Consider the following 22935-nt stretch of genomic DNA (forward strand, 5'->3'; position numbering starts at 1 on the left):
GCACAACCACCCCCAAGTCCCTTTCATTCTCTACCACTGTCAGTGTAGTACCACAGAGTTGATACGTTGCTCTGGGGTGCTGTTTCCCATGTGTAGTACTTTACATTTATCAATGTTAAACTTCATTTGCCACCTCTCAGCCCATCTGCTCAACCTTTCCAGATCCTGTTGCAGCAGCATAGTGTCAGTAGTGTCCTTGACAACCCTGCCAACCTTTGTATCGTCTGCAAACTTGGACATTAAGCCCGATATACCATCATCAATATCATTTATAAATACAGAAAACAATAATGGACCCAACACTGAGCCCTGAGGGACTCCACTAATAACATCAGTCCACGATGAGCAGTGTCCATTGATTACCACTCTCTGTCTTCTCCCCCTCAACCACCCCTTTATCCATAGCAGCAATTTGCCTCCAATGTCACACTGCTCCAATTTGTGTAGCAGTCTTCCATGTGCAACAGTATCAAAAGCCTTTCTAAGATCCAAGTATATAATATCAAAGTTATTCCCTGCATCCAGTTCTTTTGTGACTGCATCATAGTATCCAATCAAGTTGGTCAGGCAAGACTTCCCCTTAACAAAACCATGCTGTGTCTGAGCTATAACTGAAGTCTTGTCTAAATGATCCTGCAGTGCTTCTTTAACCAGTGCCTCCATTAATTTTCCTGGAACAGAAGTTAAGCTCACAGGTCTATAATTACTTGTGTCAGCCTTTGATCCTCCTTTGTGAATTGGGATCACATTTGCACATTTCCAGTCTATGGGTACCTCCCCTGAGTCCAAGGAAGCTCTCATAATTATGGCTAAGGGTTTGCTTACTTCCTTTGCTGCCTCCTTTAATATAACTGGATAGATCCCATCCACCCCGGGTGCCTTTCTTGTGTTTATCTTCAACAGTTTCTCCTCCACTTTACTCCCAGTTATTTCAAGATTCTGTAGCTTACTGCTAGAGTTGAATACACCTCTGGCATTCCCCTCGCTGAATAACTCCTCATGTGTGAATGTCGATGCAAAATATTCATTTAGTTTGTTAGCTACCTGAGCAGGATCATCAACACTTGACCCATCAATATCAAGTGGACCAATCTGATTCACCCCCTTCCTTCTAGAGTTTACATAAGTAAAGAACTCTTTGCTGTTTTTCTTTGCATCCCTTGCCAAGGATTTCTCGTAATCTGCCTTCGCCTGCCTAACCTCCTTTGTAACTTGGTTGCATATCAACTTGTATCTATCATAGGCTTCTGTGTCATGTGTTAATTTGTATGTATCCCATGCATTTTTCTTCTCTGCCATATGCCTCATTAGTTCATCCGACATCCAAAAGAGGGCAGTTAGGCTAATTAAAAAGAGGGCAGTTAGGCTAATTAATGAGCCTACTCTAACAAAGTCCCTCCATTCTGTGTCAGAGATGTTCTGTTTCTGCTGCATTGCTTTCCTATAGATACTTCCATGGGTACTGTTCTTCTGAATTGGCTTCTGTAATTCCTACTCTCTCTCTCTTCATAACCAGTCTGAACATGTGCCACAACCTGTCAGCATCCTTTTACTGTCCAATTTCAAACGCACAGAACTAACTTTTCCTCTTTCACATTTATCCCTTCAACTTTCGTTTTCTGGAACAACCTGCCCTTCATAGATATTTCCAAAATATTATAATCTACAAAAATTCAAGGCTAATATCTTCTTTCATCTCCTCAACCTTTAACCGATGCATGGTACTAAGTACCACAGGTTCTAATACCTCTCGGTTTTCTTTAAAAAAAAAAAAAAAAAAAACACATCAGATTTGCTACATCCCCAAAAGGTATGTGCATAACTGTATCTTTCACCATTTTTCTTGCACAATGAACAAAGTAAACTTTTTATGCGGGTTTCTTACATTGCTGTGTGTATAAAACAGTTTTAATTATATCAGATGCTTGTATCCTTCTTAAGGATCATTACCACTGAGCATAGTAGCTTCTAATAACAGAATGCCTGATTTTAAAGTTTTCAATTTATCAATTCAGCGTCATGGCTACACTTGCGAGATGTATGTTGATAATAACAAGTCTGCATTAATTGCTGGTTGAAGATCTGTGATTTTCTATATGGCCAAAATATATAAAATTTTTCAATTAGTATGGTATTATTTTTTGATTTAAATAAAATTTTTAATTGGTATGGTTTGATTTTCTCAGAGATATAAGCATGGCTATACCAAGCAGGTCCAGCCTCACAAAATTTCTTCTTTTATCTAGCATGGAAAACTGACAGTACTGATGCTACAAAACTTAAAATTGTGTTTCATGGCATTCATGTGTTCTCTGAAAGATCTTATTTGGCACATGACGATTAGGGAATATTTCTGCATACAGACATCTCACCTCGGCTGCACTGTATCTAGCAAGTCCATACAAGTCTGCCATCTCTTGATTTGAATAAACTTCCATTATCACAACAAATGCATGGTATCAAAATATTAATAACAAGCTCCAATTGCAGTTTCCTTGCCAGAGGAACTAGCTAAAATCACTCAAAGAACAGTACAATGTCTTGTTACAACTATCAGCAAAGCCCTCTATAAGATATCGAGCATTGCTTGTAAACAGTTGAATGGAGCCAGCTCTGCTAACTCAGTTTGTGGAAAGAATTGCTGGAACACAAAAATTGCTGTAAAACTTAGAAAAAAGGCAAAATCAAACCTATGTTTATATGAAGGTTCTAAATGCATCCCTGAAGTGGGTCCCACATGTTATGATACACCCTGGATATACATATATATTCAAAAATTTTAAAAACAATTTTTTCAAATCTATTTATACACATAACAGGAAGATAACATAGCACATCCACTAGTTTTAAATTAGTTGTGTTTTATAGATTTTAAACTGGAAAATGGAAGAGGTTAATAACTTGATCTTTATATTTCATGCCTGTAGCAACTTTTATTTTAAAAGTTTAAGCAAACAAATATTTTTTTGAAAATAAAAGATATAAAAAATACAGGATTTTTTAAATACTTAAATTTTTTAATAAAAACTTCTTTTATGTAAAAGAAGTATTATTGCAAATCTATCAGGAAAAGCATGAAGAAAGCAGGCAAAAAGTAAGTTTCTTGCCTGCTTTGTTACAACTGAGGGTCCACCACTGAGAGGTTAACAATACACTTAATCCAGAAATTAAATTAGAAGGTTTCCACCTTCTTTGTTATAATTGGTGTTATAACCATAATCCATTTGAAATAAGTTTCATTTCAGTAATTTCAAAAATTTTACTCTTTATTACCCTACAGCATTCCACAAGCTCATCTTGTGTAGTTGGGTTCTGATTGTGATGTCCAGCACCCTGTGCTGCTGCAATGTTTTGAGTAGCCATTGCTGCTGCATGTTTGGCTGCATCCTGTAAAAAAAATTTTAAAAATATATAATACAATGAAACAGCATATTATGTAAAGATATATAATTCTTGCTTTAATTTGTCTGCAAGTTAGGTATTTTGTGGCTCAACTATGCTGTTACAAAGTTATCATTGATTAGACTCTTCTTTTTCATTTTTAATTATTAAAATTATTTAAAAAATAAACATTATTAAAATATTCATTTTATAATATTATTAATTAATAATATATTATTAAAATTAAAATGTGTGAAAAGACAGTGATGATTCAAGTGAATGGAAAACTAAACGTAGGGTAACAAGCTTAAATAACTTTGACATGTTGTGGTAGTTATAAAAAAATATTTATTTCTCAACTGTGTTTATAGCAATATTAGGAGTGTTATAAGCAAAATATTCATATTTATTATTTTTCATATTTTAATACAAATATATCGATTTTTATGGAATTATATATATAATATATATTTTTATAATAAAATCTATTCAATATTCATTAATAATATCGATGAAGGCATAACAAGGTTAGAGTCTAAGTTTGAAGATCACATAAATGTTAGTAGGGTGGTTAAAGACAGAAATTAAGGAGTCACAACAACAACAAAACCTTGAAAAAAATAAAGTAGGTTGGCTGAGAAGTGGTAACTAAAGTTTAATACTACTAAATGAAAGGCACTGGATATAAGCAGAAATAATCCCAGAATAGCATACCATTTGGATGGTGATGGAGAATGAAGAACTCAAAGGTGATGGAGAATGAAGAGTCTTAGGGTTTTCATTTGGATTTTATTGATACATCAGCAATGGGTTATTATGTAGCAAAACACATACCTAGGGGTAACTGAACAGTCTGACATGAAGTTTTCGGAGAGCAGTTCAGACTTGCTGCTAGGACAACTCGTGAAGTTCTGTCAATGATATATACAGGAAAATTTTGCAAGCAGGGATAAGTAGGCGAGTAATCCCCTTTATAGGCAATGGTTAGTTCACATATTGAGTACAAATACATACAAAATTTGGAAGCCTTATTTTCACAAGGATATGAATCACTTGGAAAAGGTGCAAAGTAGAGAAACCAGATTAATCAAGAACATAAAAGGATACCTTACCATAAAAGAATTCAACAGTGCAAACTGCGGCACTTGGAAATTAGGAACCTGCAAACCCTTAGCCATAATTATGAGATCATCCTTGGACTCAGGGGAAGTTCCCACGGACCGGAGATGTGCAAATGTATCCACAATTCACAAAGGGGGGATCGAAGTGTGACACGAGTAATTATAGACCAGTTCGTTTAACTTCTGTTCCGGGTAAAATAATGGAGTCACTGGTTAAAGATGCATTGCAGGATCATCTAGAAAAGACTGCAGCAATAATTCAGACACAGCATGGGATTGTTAAGGGAAAGTCTTCTCTGACAAATTTGAATGGATACTATGATGTGGTTACAAAGGAACTGGATGCAAAAAATAATTTCGATATCATATACTTGGATTTCAGGAAAGTTTTTGACACTGTTGCACATGGAAGACTACTGTACAAATTGGAGCAGAATGGTATTAAGGGTATGTTGCTACAATGGATAAAAGGGTGGTTGAGTGGGAGAAGACAAAGAGTGGTAATCAATGGACACTGCTCTTTGTGGACTAATGTTATTAGTGGAGTCCCACAGGGTTCGGTGTTGGGCCCACTGTTGTTTTGTATATTTATCAATGATATTGATGAAGGTATATATCAGGCTTAGTGCCGAAGTTTGCAGATGATACAAAGGTTGGCAGGGTTGTTAATGACAGTAATGGCAGTATGCTACTGCAACAGGATCTAGAACATTTGAGTAGATGGGCTGAGAAGTGGCAAATGAAGTTTAACATTGGCAAATGAAGTTTAACATTGACCAATGTAACTGCATATTGGTAGACGTAAGTAACTCCAGAGGAACGTATTAACTGTGTGATATTACATTTAGGGTGGTAGAAAATGAAAAAGACCTGGGAGTAATTGTGCAGTCAGATATGAAGTTTATTGAGCAATGCAGACTGGCTGCCAGAGCAAGTCATGGGGTTTTGTCAATGATATACAGGAATTTTCCTAGCAGGAAAAAGGAGGTGATTATCTCTTTATATAAGGCAATGGTCAGGCCACGCCTTGAGTACTGCATACAGGTCTGGAGGCCTCATTTTAGGAAGGATGTAGATTTGCTTGAACGTGTACAGAGAAGGGCAACAAGATTGGTGAGGGGAATGAAGGAATCAAGAGAGGCTTAAGTTCTGCATATTGCAGTGGCTGGAGACTAGGCACCTGTGAGGTGATCTGATTGAGGTGTAGAAGGCCTTGAAAGGGTTGAGCACACTGAATTCTGATGGGATTCTTCCACTTGCTCAGATTACGAACCTAAGGGGGCATAAATTCAAATTGAGGAAAGACAGCTGTAGAACAGATGTGCAGAAATTTGCCTTTAACCAGCAGATGGTTAATTGCTGGAAGAAACTTCCATCTGTTGTTGTGGAAATTGATAGCTTAAATAAATTCAAGGAGAAACTGGACAAACTTTTAGAGGGAATGGTTATGTGTTTTTTTTTTTTTTTTTTTTGGCTGATGCCGCATAAGCTCGTATACTTGCTTTCTTGAATCACATGTTTCTATTACTATTACTATGTCACTGAAATATTTAAGGTTTTAAATGGATTTGAGTAAAGTAAATGCTGATAGTGTCCTCTCTCCCAGACAACACACATAAGGGAACACAAACTACAACTCCTAGCTAAAGTTAAAATTTGAAAGCTATAAAAATTTTATCACATATGTCTAAATCCTAATTGAATAGTTCTAAAATCCCAAAAATCAATGGCATTTTTTATGCATTATTTATTTCAGTATATAACTGTGCATAATATTCTCCGTTCACACAGCTTTCATAGTTAATCTTTCCATGAACAGAAATTTATGCGTATGCAAATATGCACACATACACAAAAAAGATCTTATTCAACACAACCAAGGTAAAATTTCAAAATTGTAATTTTTGGGATTTTAGAACTATTCAATTTGGATTTAGACATATGTGATAAAATTTTTATAGCTTTCAAATTTTAACTTTAGCTAGGAGTTGTAGTTTGTGTTCCCTTACGTGTGTTGTCTGGGAGAGAGGACACTATCACCAATTACTTTACTCAAATCCATTTAAAACCTTAAATATTTCAGTGACATAGTAATAGTAATAGAAACATGTGATTCAAGAAAGCAAGCATATGAGCTTATGCGGCATCAGCCAAAAAAAAAAAAAAAAAAAATTCACACAACCATTCCCTCTAAAAGTTTGTCCAATTCCTCCTTGAATTTATTTAAGCTATCAATTTCCACAACAACAGATGGAAGTTTGTTCCAGCAATTACACATACATATACAGTAGACTCCCAATCAAAGGAGGTAGGGAAATTAATTTGCACAATTAATTTTATATTTATATATATATATATATATATATATATTCTATTAGCAAATGTATGCAACATCAACTTGTTAGCAAGAACAATGTCTTCTGGCCCTGCATAGTCAATCCGAGCCTCCACACGAGACAAACAGTATTACACAAGATTTGATTTGTTGGCAACATATTTTCTTCAGTGTCCTCTGAGTGTGTGTCTCTTCTTCATTCATGACACTATTTACTATTTTGTCGTCATATAACATTTCATGGCAGATTAGAACTTGTAATTGAATTAAACCACTCAACAACTGCTTCTTCATCTAAAATTTCAAAATTTTACTATACAGCTCATACACTCAGCTGCATGACTGTTATAGCAGCAAAAACAAAACTTTAAAAATCTTTTTATCACATGCGAGAAATTTACTGAATTTCTCCACAGTACAAAAATTCTGCATAGTGTTTACCATCATGCTAAGAAATTGTATGGATACTTTGAACCCATTTTAATTGAAACAAACATATTTTGGTCCATTGAACTTTTAATTAAAAAGATTTCACTGTAAAATTCACGATAATAGGACACAGGTTTAGATGTATTAATCAATCATTGACATTTCATTTACATTAAAAAAAAATCCTTAGTGACCCTTGAAAAGTGCACATCAGCATTAATAAAAGAAACACAAAGTCAAAGTATATGTATATGTCAATGTCAGAACCTCTAATCAGTTCATTATCTGATTAGAGGTTCTGATCAGATCAAAACCTAATTAGAGGTTCACTGATCAAAAATAATTCACTCAACCTCACCCACACATCTAATACCATGTTCTTGCTGTGCAAGTATCTTCATTAATTTTTGCTTTCCCTTCTTCTTCTGGCATTATAACCCAGTGTGGGTCTTAGCCTTCTCAATGATGTTCCACCAATAAGCCCTCTCAGAAGACAAATTTCTCGAACTTCTTATTCTCACTTCTCCAACTTCCTATTTGCATGATCTTTAAGTCCTCTTCTACATCATCCATCCCTCTTTTCCGCAGTCTTCCTCTTGTCCTCCCACTACTAGGTTTCCATTTCATTATACAGTCAGTCCTCGTATAACACGTGTTTACACTACACAAATTCAATCATACACGATTTATAAATAGGGAAACGATATCTTATATAACACGAACCGAATTCGCTTATGCATGATTCGCCTTTGTGTTTACAAGAAATGGCAGTCGAACTCAACACAATAGGATTGAAGAGAAGATTCTGAAAATGTATTTGTTTTTTATATCAGTGTAGGGGAAACACATTTCACCATAATAACGTAAAAACCAACACAATTCCAGCTATCGGTATAATCGCAAATGCAATTAGATCAAGTTTACTACCAGTTTATAACAGATTCCACTAGCAGAAACGCAAGTGGAAATTGTTTTTATTGTTTTATGGTAGTAACCCCTAGAAATGTGCTTTAGTAAAATGTGAGGTGTTAATAGTGTATCTCTGCCTTTACGGTGTTGTTTATTCAGTTGCTGCACGCGCGCGCGCGCAGCTTTGTTTATGTGTATCAAGCGTGCCTCCTCGTTTTGTAATTGTGCTTTATTCCCTAAAAATGAGTAAAATACTTAATTAAAAGGTGTGAAAAGGAAGCATCCTGGTGAAGACACTGCAGATTCAGAGAGAAAAAGAAAAGCAATATCGATAAACAGAGGCGGACTGGGTCAAAAATTCTTACCCGGGAAAATTTATAGTGGTCTCATACTATGGTTTATGGCCAAAATCACACCGGCCACCAGGGTTTCCCCGGTAAGGCTTATAGCCAGTCCACCTCTGTCGATAGAGAAAAAATATGAAATTGTGAAACACTTTGAGCGAAATGAAAGACCATGTGATATTGCACGTGCTACAGGCCTAAATGAGGCAACACTGAGAATTACAAAGAATGCAGAGAAAATAAAAACAACTTTCATAGCAAGAACAACTCAAAGTGTAATTAAAATCCATTAGATTAAGACACAAAGAATTGGGGAAGATGTCATCTGTTTCAATAGAAAATCAAACAAAAAACAAGTTTGCTTACGATAGAAGCAAAAGCATTAGCAATATTTTATTACATAATAGTCGTAATAAAATACGTAGGTATTTTATTAGGATTATTTATTGTGTTTGGTAATGTTCTGGTTACAAATGTGTGCAAGTCTTGGGTGGTCGGCACCTAACCCTATTTTTCCCATAGGGCCTGTTGTTTATATTGAACAATTTTGCATTGCACGAGGGTTTATAGGAACACAACTATCGTGCTATACGAGGACTGACTGTACTCTTAGTTGTTCTGCTGTCATCCATTCTCATAACATGTCCCAACCAGGCAAGTCTCTGGCTCTTTAAAAAAACTGACGGATGTCCACACTCTGAATAAGATTGTCAAGTTCATGGTTCATTCTGATTCTCCAGGATCCATCAATGTCTTTTACGGGCCCAAAGACATTTCGCAAAATTCTACACTCAAACACACTCAATAACTGCCCATCTTTACTCTTTAATGTCCAAGCTTCAGAACCGTATGTTATAACTGGCCTAATGAGACTTTTGTATATTGTTAATTTTAAATATCTGTTCAATACTCTGGACTTCATTAGTTTTTCATGTGCATAGAAGCATCTGTTTCCGCTGAGGATAAGGGGCTTGGACAGGTTTATCTGTGAACCTAGATAGGTGAAATTTTGAACATGCTCAAACAAGAAGCTGCTCGTCCTTAAATTTTCCATGTTATCTGCTGTTCTCCAGACTTCCATATATTTTGTTTTTGCTTCATTTATCCTTCATTTATGTAAATCCTGCAGACATAAAATAATATGCATGCTTCACAAGACAGAACAAAATGGAATCTTCTTCTTCTTGGTATGCTTTGGCATAATGATTACTCAAACCACAGTGGCCAGTTCTGATAATCCAGTCATCTCATATGTTTATAAAAATGTGTTCAATAATTCAACTCTTTTTTTTTTTTTTTTTTTTTTTTTGATTTGGTAGTTGTTGGCGCATCGGCTTCTGTGGCCATAATGCACCTCCCAAGGTTTTTGCAGTACTTTGATCCAAGCCCGAGGCGGGAATCGAACCCGCGACCTTTGGGTTGCCGGGCAGGTACTTTACCCACTCGGCTAGCCCGGTCGGCCATAATTCAACTCATCGAATGTCTCACCAAATTATTGCATATCTTCAGTTCATGGCAGCCTTACAGACTATTAAGAATTGACATCTGACACATGAAATTTGGCTTCAATGCAGAATGACTTATTTTTGTAAAATAACAGTCATTCTGCATTGAAGAGATTATTTAATGTTTATATTTTTCACAGATGATCAGAGGGATGCCGGACTTAGTTTCAGACAATTGGAGAGGTACATATTCATATTTTATTTCTCATGAAAATTCCACCCTGATGAATAATAAATATTTAGATGGCACAACTTTTTGTTTGTAGTCCAAAGGAGCAATTGGATCGGCAAGCAATGTTAACTATGTATGGTAAAATCCTCAAATAATAAAAACTGTCAGTTAATGACTACTATATGAAGATTTTTCAGACAAACAAAATAGTTAATAAATAAAATTAAAGAAAAAAATTGTTTGTGATTAAAATGAAAGTAAATCTGCTTACTTCCAGCCTTTGAATAAGTTTACGCTTCAGAGCATTACTTGCTGCAGCATTGGTTGCATTTCTTAATTCTTCAGCAGCTCTTCGCAGAGCAGCCTGAGATTCGGAATCATGTGGATTACTTGCACAACCCTTTACAAATAAAACAATAATCTTTTTAACATACATTAGATAAAAAAAAAAAAAAAAAAAAAAAGAGAGACAGATATAATAAGAAAATCCAAGCAACATTTTAATAAAATACGGTACAGTATGTTATAAAAGATAAGCTAAAACTGACCCAGTTTATATTTTCACACTTTCTAACCTTTTAAACATATATTAGATAAAACAGAGAGATATATATAATAAGAAAATCCAGACATTTTAATAAAATATGGTATGGTATAAATTATAAGCTTAAGTGAGCTGGAGTGTACTTTCATAAAAACATAAAAGACTAGTTTTAAAGAATATTAAAGATACATAATATATAAATAAATTTAAAAAAAATTGTAAAATAACAGTTCATCACATTCAACTTCCAAAAAGTAATTATTTAAAAATAATTACCTTTCAGAATTTAGGTATAATGTGTGTTACTAATACACTTTTTTGTTTTACCAATGTGGCCTTTTCAATGTGAGCTGTTGCTATGTTTTATCAAAACTGAGCAATGTGAGAACAATGTATTATTATTAGTGGCATATGATACAAAAAAAGCAAGCTTATACAGCATCAGCCAAAAAAATAAAATAAGAACTTCTGACATCACTTGCTCATCCCCTCTATTAATTTGTCTCCTTGTCCCTTGAATTTATTCAAACTTTCCACTTCCACAACAACAGTTAGAAACCTGTTCCAACAGTCAACTGCTTGAAAAAAAAAAACCTCCTCAGTTCTTTCCTATAACCATCCTTCCTCAATTTGAATTTATCCCCATCATGTGTGCAGTCTGAGCAAGAGGAAGAATGCCATCAGCATTGAGCTTGCTCAATCCATTCAAAGCTTAAAATCCAAATATGCATGAACATGATACAGTTGTGTATTATATGTTCTCTTAATGCTTAGCTGTTTATGTGCGTACCACATCAGCCAACACAAGGCGGCCCTCAGTTATTTCACATCTTTCACCTGTCCTAATATTTCATGCTGTTTAATATTTTTTGAACTGTGTTATACCACAACCAAAATGTCACAGAAATGCTTAGAAATCTCCAGTATATGATCACAGTCTACACATTGCTGGAAAAAGTGCAATGGACCTTGTAGACTTGTTTTTTGTAAGCCCTCTTCGCTCCTGAAAAACCTAGAATATGCCTCAGTTCAACAGCCATATGACTGACAATAAGTTGCCTACTAATGACAAAATGCAATGCCTCTGAATCCATGACAACAAATAAAGTCCACCCTTCACCCCATAATAACCTGATGCTGTTAGAAAACTAATATCATCACCTAATGTGAGCATCTCTCTGATCCAGTACTCTTGCATCAGGATGTGCAGTTGCATTATCCATTGTTTGGGCAAGAAATTCTCACTTGCCCTAGTTGTAATGAAGTGGATGAAAAGCTTGCCTCATCTACAAATATCCTGAGAAAGATATCAAAAAATATAGATATCAATATAAATGATATCTATATTTTTCTTATTTGTCAATAATGACATTTCAAACTGACCAATGCTGTCAAAGCAAGTGCCTGTACTGAGACAGCCACTGTTATTGTGTATAAAATAAGATTTATGAAAATGTTTAAAGTGCTTACATGCACATGGCAATTTCACTGTTGTCTGGAGCAACAACAAAACCAAACACTGTGAGAGTTATTTTTATGAGGGTTGAAACTTCTGTTTGATTTATAATTTTGTATTAAGAGTTAGTTTTGTTATTAGTAATGCTACGTAAGATGTTTAGATCTTTATATTTAAAAAATATTTGTTACTTACATGCAAAGGGGTATTTTTGTATTCATATTTTACAGGAGAATTTAAATATTTGATTTATAAATAAATTTATAATTTGGTCCTTGAGGTGGTCACTGATATTCTCTCAGAATATGCCAGACTTTTTTTTTTTTTATGAAAACCCCAAACACGAAAGGTATCAAAACCTATAGTACTTAGTACCGTGCATGGGTTGAAGGAGAAGTATGGGGGGAGGGGGATGCCGGAAACTTTGCTCTAGAGACTAAACATGGGTTTCACCACTTCAAGCCTCCAATAGCTGTACTTGCTACCTGGGAGTCTAAAACGCTGATGGAACTGATATTCGGGTGACACTCAAGTCAAGTGGACCCAATTTCGGTGAAGTCTGGATGGTCTGTGACAGCCAAATATTCTGCTTGCACCTTCACGATGGTGGGACTGTTGGTAATCCTGGGTAAAACCTCCATGCACAAGCACACTGTGGGTGACCACCCAGGTGTTAACCAATGTAAGCAGGGGTCAAGTTGTGGCACCCACACCACATAGAGAAATGCCGCCCCTCTGTGTTACCAGGCAGTACTAGGTGGTAGATGACTCTCATCAACCTGTGCAATACCACCACTTTGCTTATTGTAGGCTTCAAGTGGTGGAACCCATGTTTAGTCTCCAGAGCTAAGTTCCAGTCAACCCATCCCCATTTCTTCCATCATGCAGTATGATTGATGACTTTTGAGGTTATGATGAACATCGTGGTGAGATCCAATCTTCCTTACGTTTCGAGGGTACAGATTTAAAATGGTGTTCGCAGGCCAGCTGCTAGTTAGTACACCGGACTGAACCTATTGGTAACTCTCAAGGAGGCTTCCGGATCAGCTAGTATATAATCTTGTTACCTCTACTCTGCCAGATAGTGACTGGAGGGAGTCCGAGTAGTGTGTATGTGGGGGGCATTGTCGAGGCCATGTTATGTCAAGGATCTGGGTATATTCTTACCGTGTGTATGCCATATCCAAAAATTTCATTACTTCATACAGCATGTCCCACCCGCTTTTTCTTACTATTGAATACACCATGAATTGTCAAACTATTAGAGTAAGCTTATCTGCGAAAAGATCGAAACGTCCCAAACACAAACACTTCCTAATCCATTTCACAAATATACGTGGTCTCTATTCTAATCTCAACGATGTCCATTTCCACTTGCAGTCTGCCAAACCCCATGTACTTTTTCTGACAGAATCTCAGTTATCGGTTGATTCAACTACTGCTCATCTCAGATGCCCAAATTATTCGCTGTATGATTCCTTTTGCCTCAAAGGTTGTACTTGTGCATATGTCCATTCCAATATTCCCTGTCAGAGACTTGGCAATTTAGAATCTCGTCTCTTTGATCTTCTCTTTCTTAAAATCTCTCTACCTCATTGTGTCAAATTCATCTGTTGTCTCTACCATTCTCCCAACTCCACTAATCACTTGGAGCTCTTTGACTTCTTCTCCTTGCAACTTGACTTTCTCCAGTCCAACTTTCCTAACAGTGAGGTAATTTTCCTCGGTGATTTTAATGTTTACAACTCCAGCTGGCTTCTGTTTTCTAGTCACACCAACCCAGCTGGTCGAGATGCTGAGGCTTTTGCAATTACTAATGATTGTTCATTTACCTACAAGAATACCGGACAATCCTAACCATTCAGCCAACACACTTGATCTTTTTCTCACAAACAATCCTTCTAAGTGCACGGTCGAAGTGAGTGGTCCTTTAGGCACCTCTTATCACAACTTGGTGATTGTCTCTTCTCCAATGGAGCCTTTATCTCATGGCTATTCCCAACCTCGTATTGTTTGGCATTACAAGAATGCAAAATGGGATGACCTGCAAGATTTCTTTTCTTCTTTCCCCTTGTCAGATTACTGTTTCCAAAATTCTGATGTCACTGTTTGCTCAGATCGTGTCAGTGAAATTATTCTTGTGGGAATGGAATCCTTTATCTCACGCTCCACTTTAAAATCTCGTCCTTTATCTAAACCTTGGTTTTCCAATAAATGTGCTAAGGCTGTTCAAGAGAAGAACGTTGCATATCGCAATTGGCTTATTTCTAATTCTTCAGTTTCATTTTCTGCCTACACCAAAGCTCATAACAATTGTAAAGCAGTTATTAATCAGTCCAAACTAGAGTTTGAACAGGCTAAGAGTAGAAAACTTGCTTCTTTCCCTAATGGTAGCCGAGCATTCTGTTCTCTTGCCAAAGCTATTGGTTGCAACTTTTGCCCATCTCTGCTCCCACCTCTGTCCAAACCAGATGGTTCTGTTGTCACTTCAGCCAAGGATAAAGCTGACCTCCTAGCATCCCATTTTTCTTCCAACTCATATATTAATGATCTTAGTAAAACACCTCCCACCATTCCCAACATGCTCCATTCAATGCCTCCTGTGGTGTGGTCTTCTGTCAAAAGGATGTCAGAAGGATTTTGGGAATCTTGATGCAAAGAAAGCTCCAGGTCCCAAAGGTATTTCTCCACTTGTTCTCAAAAGCTGTGCTCCTGAACTTACTCCTGTTCTTTGTCGCCTTTTTTCACTTTCTTATTCCAAAGGTGTTTTTCATTCTGCTTGGAAATTTGCTCATATCCTAACATAAGCAAGTTCCTAAAGAGGGTGACATAACATAAGCCAGTTCCTAAAGAGGGTGACATAACATAAGCCAGTTCCTAAAAATTGTGACAAATTCTTCCCATCCAATTATCGTCCCATTACAATTACTTCTACTCTTTCTAAAGTAATGGAGAAATCAATTAACTGCCAACACTTAAACTACCTAGAAAGCTTCCGTCTGATCAACGATTGCCAGTATGGATTCCGTCATTGTTGATCCACTGATGATATTCTGGCTTATGTTACCCATTTATGGACTAATTCAATGGAAAAGTTTGGTGAAACACAAGCAGTTGCTCTTGACATCTCAAAGGCTTTCGATGGTGTTTGGCACAAAGGTTTTCTAAACAAGCTTCCATCTTATGGTTTGCCAACTGTTTTTTGTAATTGGTTATCCAGTTTTCTCTCTGATCGCTCACTGAGGGTGATGGTAGATGGCTCTATGTCTTCTAACTTCTCCACTAATGCTGGTGTCCCCAAGGTTTAGTTCTTTTCCCGACTCTTTTCTTCTTGTATATTAATAACCTTCTTTCATTGACTGGAAATCTTATCCATAGTTTTGCCGAAGATAGCACATTGCATTCCACTTTCCATTTTGAAAAACCTTGCCCTGCTCAATCAGCTTCAACTTCTCGAATATTCGCTACCAATTCCTTAAATGTCAATCTTCAGTGGGGCAAAGACAATTTAGTTGATTTCAATCCTTCTAAAACTCGGTCTTGTCTTATATCTCGCAAAAAGGATTCTTCTGCTCCTATGCTTATCTTTGGTGACACTCCGATTTCTAGGCAAGTTGATATATCTCTTTTCGGGATTACCATGACTTCTAATCTCTCTCTCTTGGCACAAGCACATTACAAATATTGCTTCCTCTACATCTAAAAAACTTGGTTTTCTCTTTTGCTCTCTGCGTTACTTTTCTTCCAAACAGTTTTTCACTCTGTAAAAATTGCAGATCTGCCCTACCATATAATATTGTTCCCACATCTGAGGCGATGCCCACAAAACCTCTCTTTCAGGCTTCTAGATTCCATTCAGAAGAGGGCAGTTAGGTTAATTAGTGACTCCTCTCTAACAGAGTCTCTCCCCTCTCCGTCTCATAGACGTACTGTTTCTGCTGCATGTCTCTTTTACAGATATTTCCATTGGCACCGTTCTTCTGAATTGGCTTCTATAATTCCCGCTCTCTCTCTTTCAAAACAGTCCAAACGCATGCCACCACCAGCCAACATCCATTTACTGTCCAACTTCAAACTCACAGAACCAACTTTTCATCTTCCTCATTTATTCATTCAGCTGTCGTTTTCTGGAACAAACTTCCTTCATACGTATTTTATAAAAATTTACAGTCCACAGAAGTTCAAGTCCAATATCAATAAATATCTTCTTTCGTCTTCTCAACCTCCAACCCAAGCACAGTACTAAGTACTACAGGTTCTAATGCCTCTCGTGTTTGGGGTTTTACTTAAAAAAAAATAATAATAATAAATAAATAAAAATTTCACTTTAATATCTCAATTCAATGCTTGATTTTTGTAAGAGCAACTTGGGCGGAAATTAGTGAACCACTGTTTATACTGGTTATCAGGCAGTTTATTGTATGATGTATATTGTATTAGTATAGGTATATGCCATAAAATTCAAGGAAGAGACAGACTTTTGCTGCACCAGTCAAAGAAATATAGATAATAAAATACAAATTACAGGTTAACCTCCTCAAGTATGTAACAATTCAGTTGACCTTTGAATTTCTTCAAACTATTGGTGTTAACTAACTATGGAGGCAACTTGTTCCAGTAATCAACAATTTACTGTATGATTAAAGAGGCCTGTGCACTCTGGATTCATTATGAAACTAAAATTACTGTAACACAGAGCGAAAACGGATACAAAAATTTTGTATCCGTTTTCGCTCTGTGTTACAGTAATTTTAGTTTAAACAATTTACTGGCTAAAATAAAGCTTCCTAGAATCTAGCCTAAACCTCTTTCCCTATAAATTGAATTTATGTCCCCTAGTTCTGGAATTCTTTATCATAATGAAAATTCCAGCTTTATTCACTTTCTTCACCTCTCTCAGAGCCTTATAAACCTCAAACAGGCTCACTCTAAGGTGCCTGGTTGCCAAGCTCTGCAGCCCACATAATCAATGTCTAACCTTGTTAGGTTGCCATTTTGCCAATCTAACCATGTCAGTTGCCCATCTTTGGATCCTTTTAAGAAGGTCAATGTCTTTTATTCAGATAAAGTCTCCATACTTGGACATATCATTCCAAATGTGGTCATACAATTGCCCTATACAATGGGTTGTTTGTTTGTTTCGGGATTTATTGGGCGCATCGGCAACTATGACCATAGTGCGCCATACATATGATAATTATGCATGCCATTTCTTCTCAAATAGAGAAAATGGAAAAACGGAACCAGAAAGTAATTTTTTTTTTTTTTTTTTTTTTAGCTAACTAAACTTTAATCATCTTGAGAAAGTTATATATGCTTGAGACATTTATTTCATTGTTTAAAAGTGAGGTAAGTGTAGGATCTTTTGTTGTGGCTGAAGTGCAAAGATTCTGGCGTTCTCTTGTATATTTTGTGCATTCAACCAGAATGTGTTTCACTGAGAGCATTGTATTACAGTGATGACATTGAGGGGTATCTCTTCTCTTAAAAGATAACCATGAGTGATATTTGTGTGACCTATTCGCAGACAAGCCAATATTACCTCCTGATGTCGGATTGAACTAAAGCTGGAAGGCCATCGCTCGAGGTTTGGCTTGATACTTCAAAGTTTATTATTAGGTTGATTTTCCCATGATAACTGCCATTGGCACATGCATTTTTCCTGGATTATCGGTCGATAGTCTTGATGAGGCACTTTCCACTTGTTCTTGGGTGGTAGGTGAGCTAATTTGGCAGCATTGTCCGCTAGTTCATTTCCAGGAATTGCCATATGTCCTGGGACCCAGCAGAAGTGTATGTTTTTTCCAAGTTCTGATAAGGTATGTAAAGAGCTGACTATTCTTTTCACGACTGGGTGGGTGATGTTCATGGTGTTTTTTAGTGCTTGAAGTGCACTTAAAAGAATCTGTGAAAATTATGTTGTTGTTAATATCAGAGGACTCAATATGATTCGGTGCAACCTGAATTGCTATTAGTTCGGCGGAAAATATACTGAACTCACATGATAACTGATAAGCTAATGTGATGTTTGGAAAAACTGCGGCGATTACAACGTGGACATCATTCTTTGATCCATCAGTATGTACTATAGAAAAGCTGGGAAACTGGTCCACTACTGCATGGTATAGTTGCAAGAAGTTTTCTCTATGCAATGTAAATTTATTCCATTCATGCAGATGTAAAAGTCACATGAGGGTGGAATGATATTCCAAGGAGCAAGAGAGAGAGAGGATGGGAGGCTATGTGCCACATTGTCTAAGGTTAAATTTAGTTCTTCTAAGAGGTGTTTTATTCTCATACCCAAAGTACGATTAGCATTAGGGTGGTTTTGGTATAACCTGCTGTGCTGTGATGAGAAAAGTATGGGCCAGTTTGAGTGTTCTGGCATAGATATAATTTTATAGGCATAACGCAGTATCAGTTGTTGTCGCCTGATTGAGAGAGGGGGTTTGTGTGCTTCAGCATATAAGCTATGTGTTTGAGACTTGCGATTTACCCCTAAAGCAATGCGTATTCCACTATGATGGATAGGGTCAAGCCAGGGAAGGGCACTAGGTCTTGCTAAACTATAGACTGGTGCTCCGTAGTCAAGTTTCGATCTTATTAATGCTCTATATAACCGTAATAAAGTAAGGCAATCAGCTCCCCAATTAGTTGCAGAGAGAACCCGGATGATATTTAGTTTTTGTTGACATGATGTTCTTAGTCTTTTGATATGCTCAATGAAAGTGAGTTTATGGTCTAAAGTGATTCCTAAGAACCGTATGCTGGGATGAACTGCTATTGGTTGGCAATTCAGTTGTAGCTCCGGATTGGGATGGAGTTTGCGTTGGCGGCAAAAATGGATGCAAAATGTTTTTCCGGACAAAGTTGAAATCCATTAGACTGAGCCCATGAACAGATCTTATTTATTGCCCCTTGCAACTGTCTCTCAATAGTATTCATGTTTTTCGCATGACACCAAATACGAAGGTCGTCTACAAACAGTGCTTTATCAATAGTGTTTGGAATTTGTCCGGCAATGGTGTTTATTGCAATTATAAAAAGTGAAGCACTGAGTACAGAGCCTTGAGGAACTCCTTCTTCTTGTGAAAATACTTGGGACAGTGAGGTTTTAAATCGAACCTGGAATGTACGCTTGCATAGGAAATTCTGTATGAAAATCGGGAGGTGACCCCGAAGTCCATGGCGATGTAATTCATGGAGTCTTCCATACTTCCACGTAGAATCATAGGCCTTACTGATATCAAAGCAGACTAACACATGATGTTCCGATCTGAGGAATGCATTCCGAATGGAATTCTCTAGTCTGACTAGTATATCTAGTGTAGATCTGTTTTGTCGAACACCGAATTGTGCAGAATGTAGTAGATTGAAATTTTCAAGGTACCAGATCAGTCGGCGGTTCACCATCTTTTCGAGAATTTTGCAAATGCAAATGGTCAAGGCGATTGGTCTATAATGAGTGGGATTTGTAGGGTCTTTACCTGGTTTAGGGAAGGCCAGGACTGTAGCATGATGCCATTGATTAGGGAATTTGTCTTCCAGGAAGAGTCTATTGAATAGATGAAGAAGTGACTATAATGATTCGGTACTTAGTTACTGTATCATGGAATAATGAATATTATCTGGTCCTACAGCACTGCGTCTAGATGTTGACAAGGCTCTATGTAATCGTGGATGGTAAAAGGTAAGTTGGATTGTTCATCTCCTTTTGAAGAGAAGTTTAACTTTTGTTTTTCTAAACTTGTTTTTAATCTTCTGAAGGTCGGTGTATAACTTTCTATTGCTGATGTTTTTGCAGAGGTTTCACCTAGTATATTGGCAATTCCAGCAGGATCATTTACATTCTGCCCTCTCCATTCCATGATGGGTAGAGGTATCGTTTTATATTTACCACTCATTTTTCTGATTGCTTTCCAAATTTTATGTGTAGGAGTTGCTTGATTGATAGTCGGATCCAAGCAGCCTTTTTATTGCAGCGTCTAACATATCTCGCTCTTGCTCTAGCACGCTTATATTGAATGAGATTGGTTGTAGTTGGACTCCGGCGAAAAGAATTCCAAGCTTTGCTTTGCTCTTTTTTAGCCACAAGGCATTCATCACTCCACCAGGTTTTTGGATGAATCGGTAATTTTGAAGAGGATTTCGGCATGGTTTTTTCTGCTGCATGTAATATCGTTTTTGTGACATAGTCAACTGCTTCATCAGTTGTGGAATTTTGGATTATTTCAGGATCAAGCTTAGTTAATTTTTTATAGGACTGCCAATCTGCTTTATCAGTGAGCCAATGTGGAATTTTAGTAGGATGATGAGAGGGCTTATTAAGTAATTCAATTATTATGGGGAAATGATCGCTATGTAGTGGATCCTTGTTTATCGTCCACTTTAGAATAGGATATAAGGTTGCTGAACAGATAGACAAGTCTATCGCAGTACTTGTTCCTGAAGGAAGGTGAACCGTCATTTAGAAGAAGGAGGTTGTTATTATCTAGACACTGTTCAATTAGTTTTCCTCTTTGATCGATGTTGTTGTTACCCCATAGAGTGTGATGCCCATTTAAGTCTCCCAGAATGAGGAAAGGTGTTGGGAGTTGAGCTATAAGATTGTTGAGATCATTTTGTTGGAAGGTATAGCTTGGTGGGATGTATAAGGAGCAGATTGTCATACGGATGTCAGCAGCTACACGGACTGCTATTGCCTCGAGGGGGGGGAGTTCAGTAAGACCTGTTTGGTAGGAATATGTGGGTTTGTTAAAATAGCTACACCACCATGTGCAATATTCTGATTGGTTCTGTCTTTTCTAATAATGCTATAACGAGACAGTTTTGGTGTATTTTGGGGTTTTAAATACGTTTCTTGAAGGCAGAGACATATTGGTGAGTATTTACAGGAAAGATCGTATAGGTCATCGATATTGGCACGGAATCCACGACAATTCCACTGTATTATTTTGTTCATTATTTATCTCTTTTTAGACTTTCTGAGCGTTTTCGGGTTGCTGAGGTTTTCTGTTTTACACTTTTGTTTTTATCTTTTTTTGGGAAGGAAGGCCTTTCAGTGTCCATGTCTTCTTCAACAAAAATTTGAAGGACAGGGTCATCTGCTGATTTTTCTTTAGTGTCCATTTGTTGTTTGTGACTAGAAGTTAGGATATGTTTTTCTTTGAGTCCTTGATCCGGAGTGTGGAGATTTTCTTGTAGTATGGAAATTGCTGTATTGACTGCTTGGGTTTGAGTTGCAGTGTACAAAGATTTTACGTAATTCGAGAAAGACTCTTTTGGGGGTACTGTTAGTTCAGTTTGCGATGCTGTTGATTGAAATTTTTTGGTGGCTTGGGCATACGTAGGTCTGTTTGCATGAGTTGGTGGTGAGATGATTCTTTTTGCTTCTTGGTAAGAAACATTATGCTCGGTTTTATATTTATGGATAAGTTTCTCACTTTTCCAGCGCTCACATGTTCTAGCATAAGCGGGACGATCTTTTTTGCAGTTTGGACATACTGATTGAGGAACATTACAGTTTTCGCAATCGTGTTCAACTGAACCACACTTTGCGCAAGTAGGGGTTCCCCAGCAAGTTGTCTGGGAATGTCCATACTTCTGACATCGGAAACACCATAGCGGGATTGGGACATATGGTCTGACATTACATAGCAGATATCCGGCCGTGATGGATGATTCGGTGTATTAAAGGTCAAGATCAGATTGCGGGTAGGGATCAGATTGCCATCTTTTCTGGTCACCAGAAGATTCTCTTGACATGAATAACTCCTTGTTCTTTCAATTCAGATACATCTTACTAGATGTATCTGAATTTCTTCTTCAGATACATCTAGTAAGTTCCAGTCTGAGATAACTCCTTTAGAAGTGTTCAGTGATCTGTGGGGCATTACAGTTACTGGGAGTCCTGCAAAGAAATTAGTTTTCAGAAGTCACTCAGAATGTTTGGCATTAGATGTCTCAATGAGAATATCTCCTGATCTGAGTCTTTTTACGGATTTCGGAGATCCTGCTCTACTTTCCAATTCCTTTTGAACTCTAAATGGAGAAAGTTTGCCAACTGCATTCTTACCAGTTGAATGAATGATCAGATAGATTGGAATTAGATAGGTCTCTGGCTCAGTTTTTTGGCGCTTTGCAGTTCCTGCTGTGGAACTATCTTTCTTTTTTGATATCTGGGTTGTGTCTGGCAGCCCAGATAAGTCTGAGTTTGACTTACTCATGATATGCTCTTTTTGGCCCCGGGAGGTTATCTTTTTTTCCCAGGTTACCAGCCCCACCATGTGGAGGCAAGAGCAGTGCCACCTAGTGACCCAAGCAAAGAAAAGGGTTAGTATTAACTAAAGGTAAAAGAGGGATTAAAGAAAGGTGGCTTTCCTTTCTAGGTTATAATATTTGAATATATCTATTTAATTATAATATTCAGGAGTTATCGGACTTTCGAAACTCAGGAGAAACATATTTACAGTTAAGCGTACTAGATAATCACTCTGGAAAGGCGCTGTGGTCACTAATATCGCTTGGCACTCGGGGCCTATAAAATGAGATTATGATCCCTATCTCTACAGGATGTCATTCAATAAATCATCAATAGGTTACCATGAGTTTTCCTGGCCACCCTTTTACACTGCTCAGAGAATTTCATATCTGCTTGCATCATAACTCCCAGATCGTTATCTTCCTCTACTGTTTTTAATTCAGCTCCAAGTGATATCCTCCAAGTGTAAGACCTTACA

General features: G+C 37.1%; 1 protein-coding gene across 5 annotated transcripts in view; it reads right to left on the reverse strand.

Annotated features, from left to right (window-relative positions):
• rhea (Talin_middle and talin-RS domain-containing protein rhea) overlaps positions 1-22935 on the reverse strand; it is a 771509-nt gene that overhangs the window by 335181 nt on the left and 413393 nt on the right. For all 5 annotated transcript variants that reach the window (XM_090388755.1, XM_090388752.1, XM_090388753.1 and 2 more), the window contains exons 25-26: positions 10468-10596; positions 3274-3387 (exon numbers count right to left, since the gene is read on the reverse strand). In XM_090388755.1, coding sequence (XP_090244881.1) covers positions 3274-3387; positions 10468-10596 — 243 coding nt within the window. The remainder of the gene's footprint in view (positions 1-3273; positions 3388-10467; positions 10597-22935) is intronic.

Source organism: Mastigoproctus giganteus, chromosome 14, assembly GCF_048544385.1.
Source record: "Mastigoproctus giganteus isolate SK-2022 chromosome 14, ASM4854438v1, whole genome shotgun sequence".
Lineage (NCBI taxonomy): Eukaryota > Metazoa > Arthropoda > Arachnida > Uropygi > Thelyphonidae > Mastigoproctus > Mastigoproctus giganteus.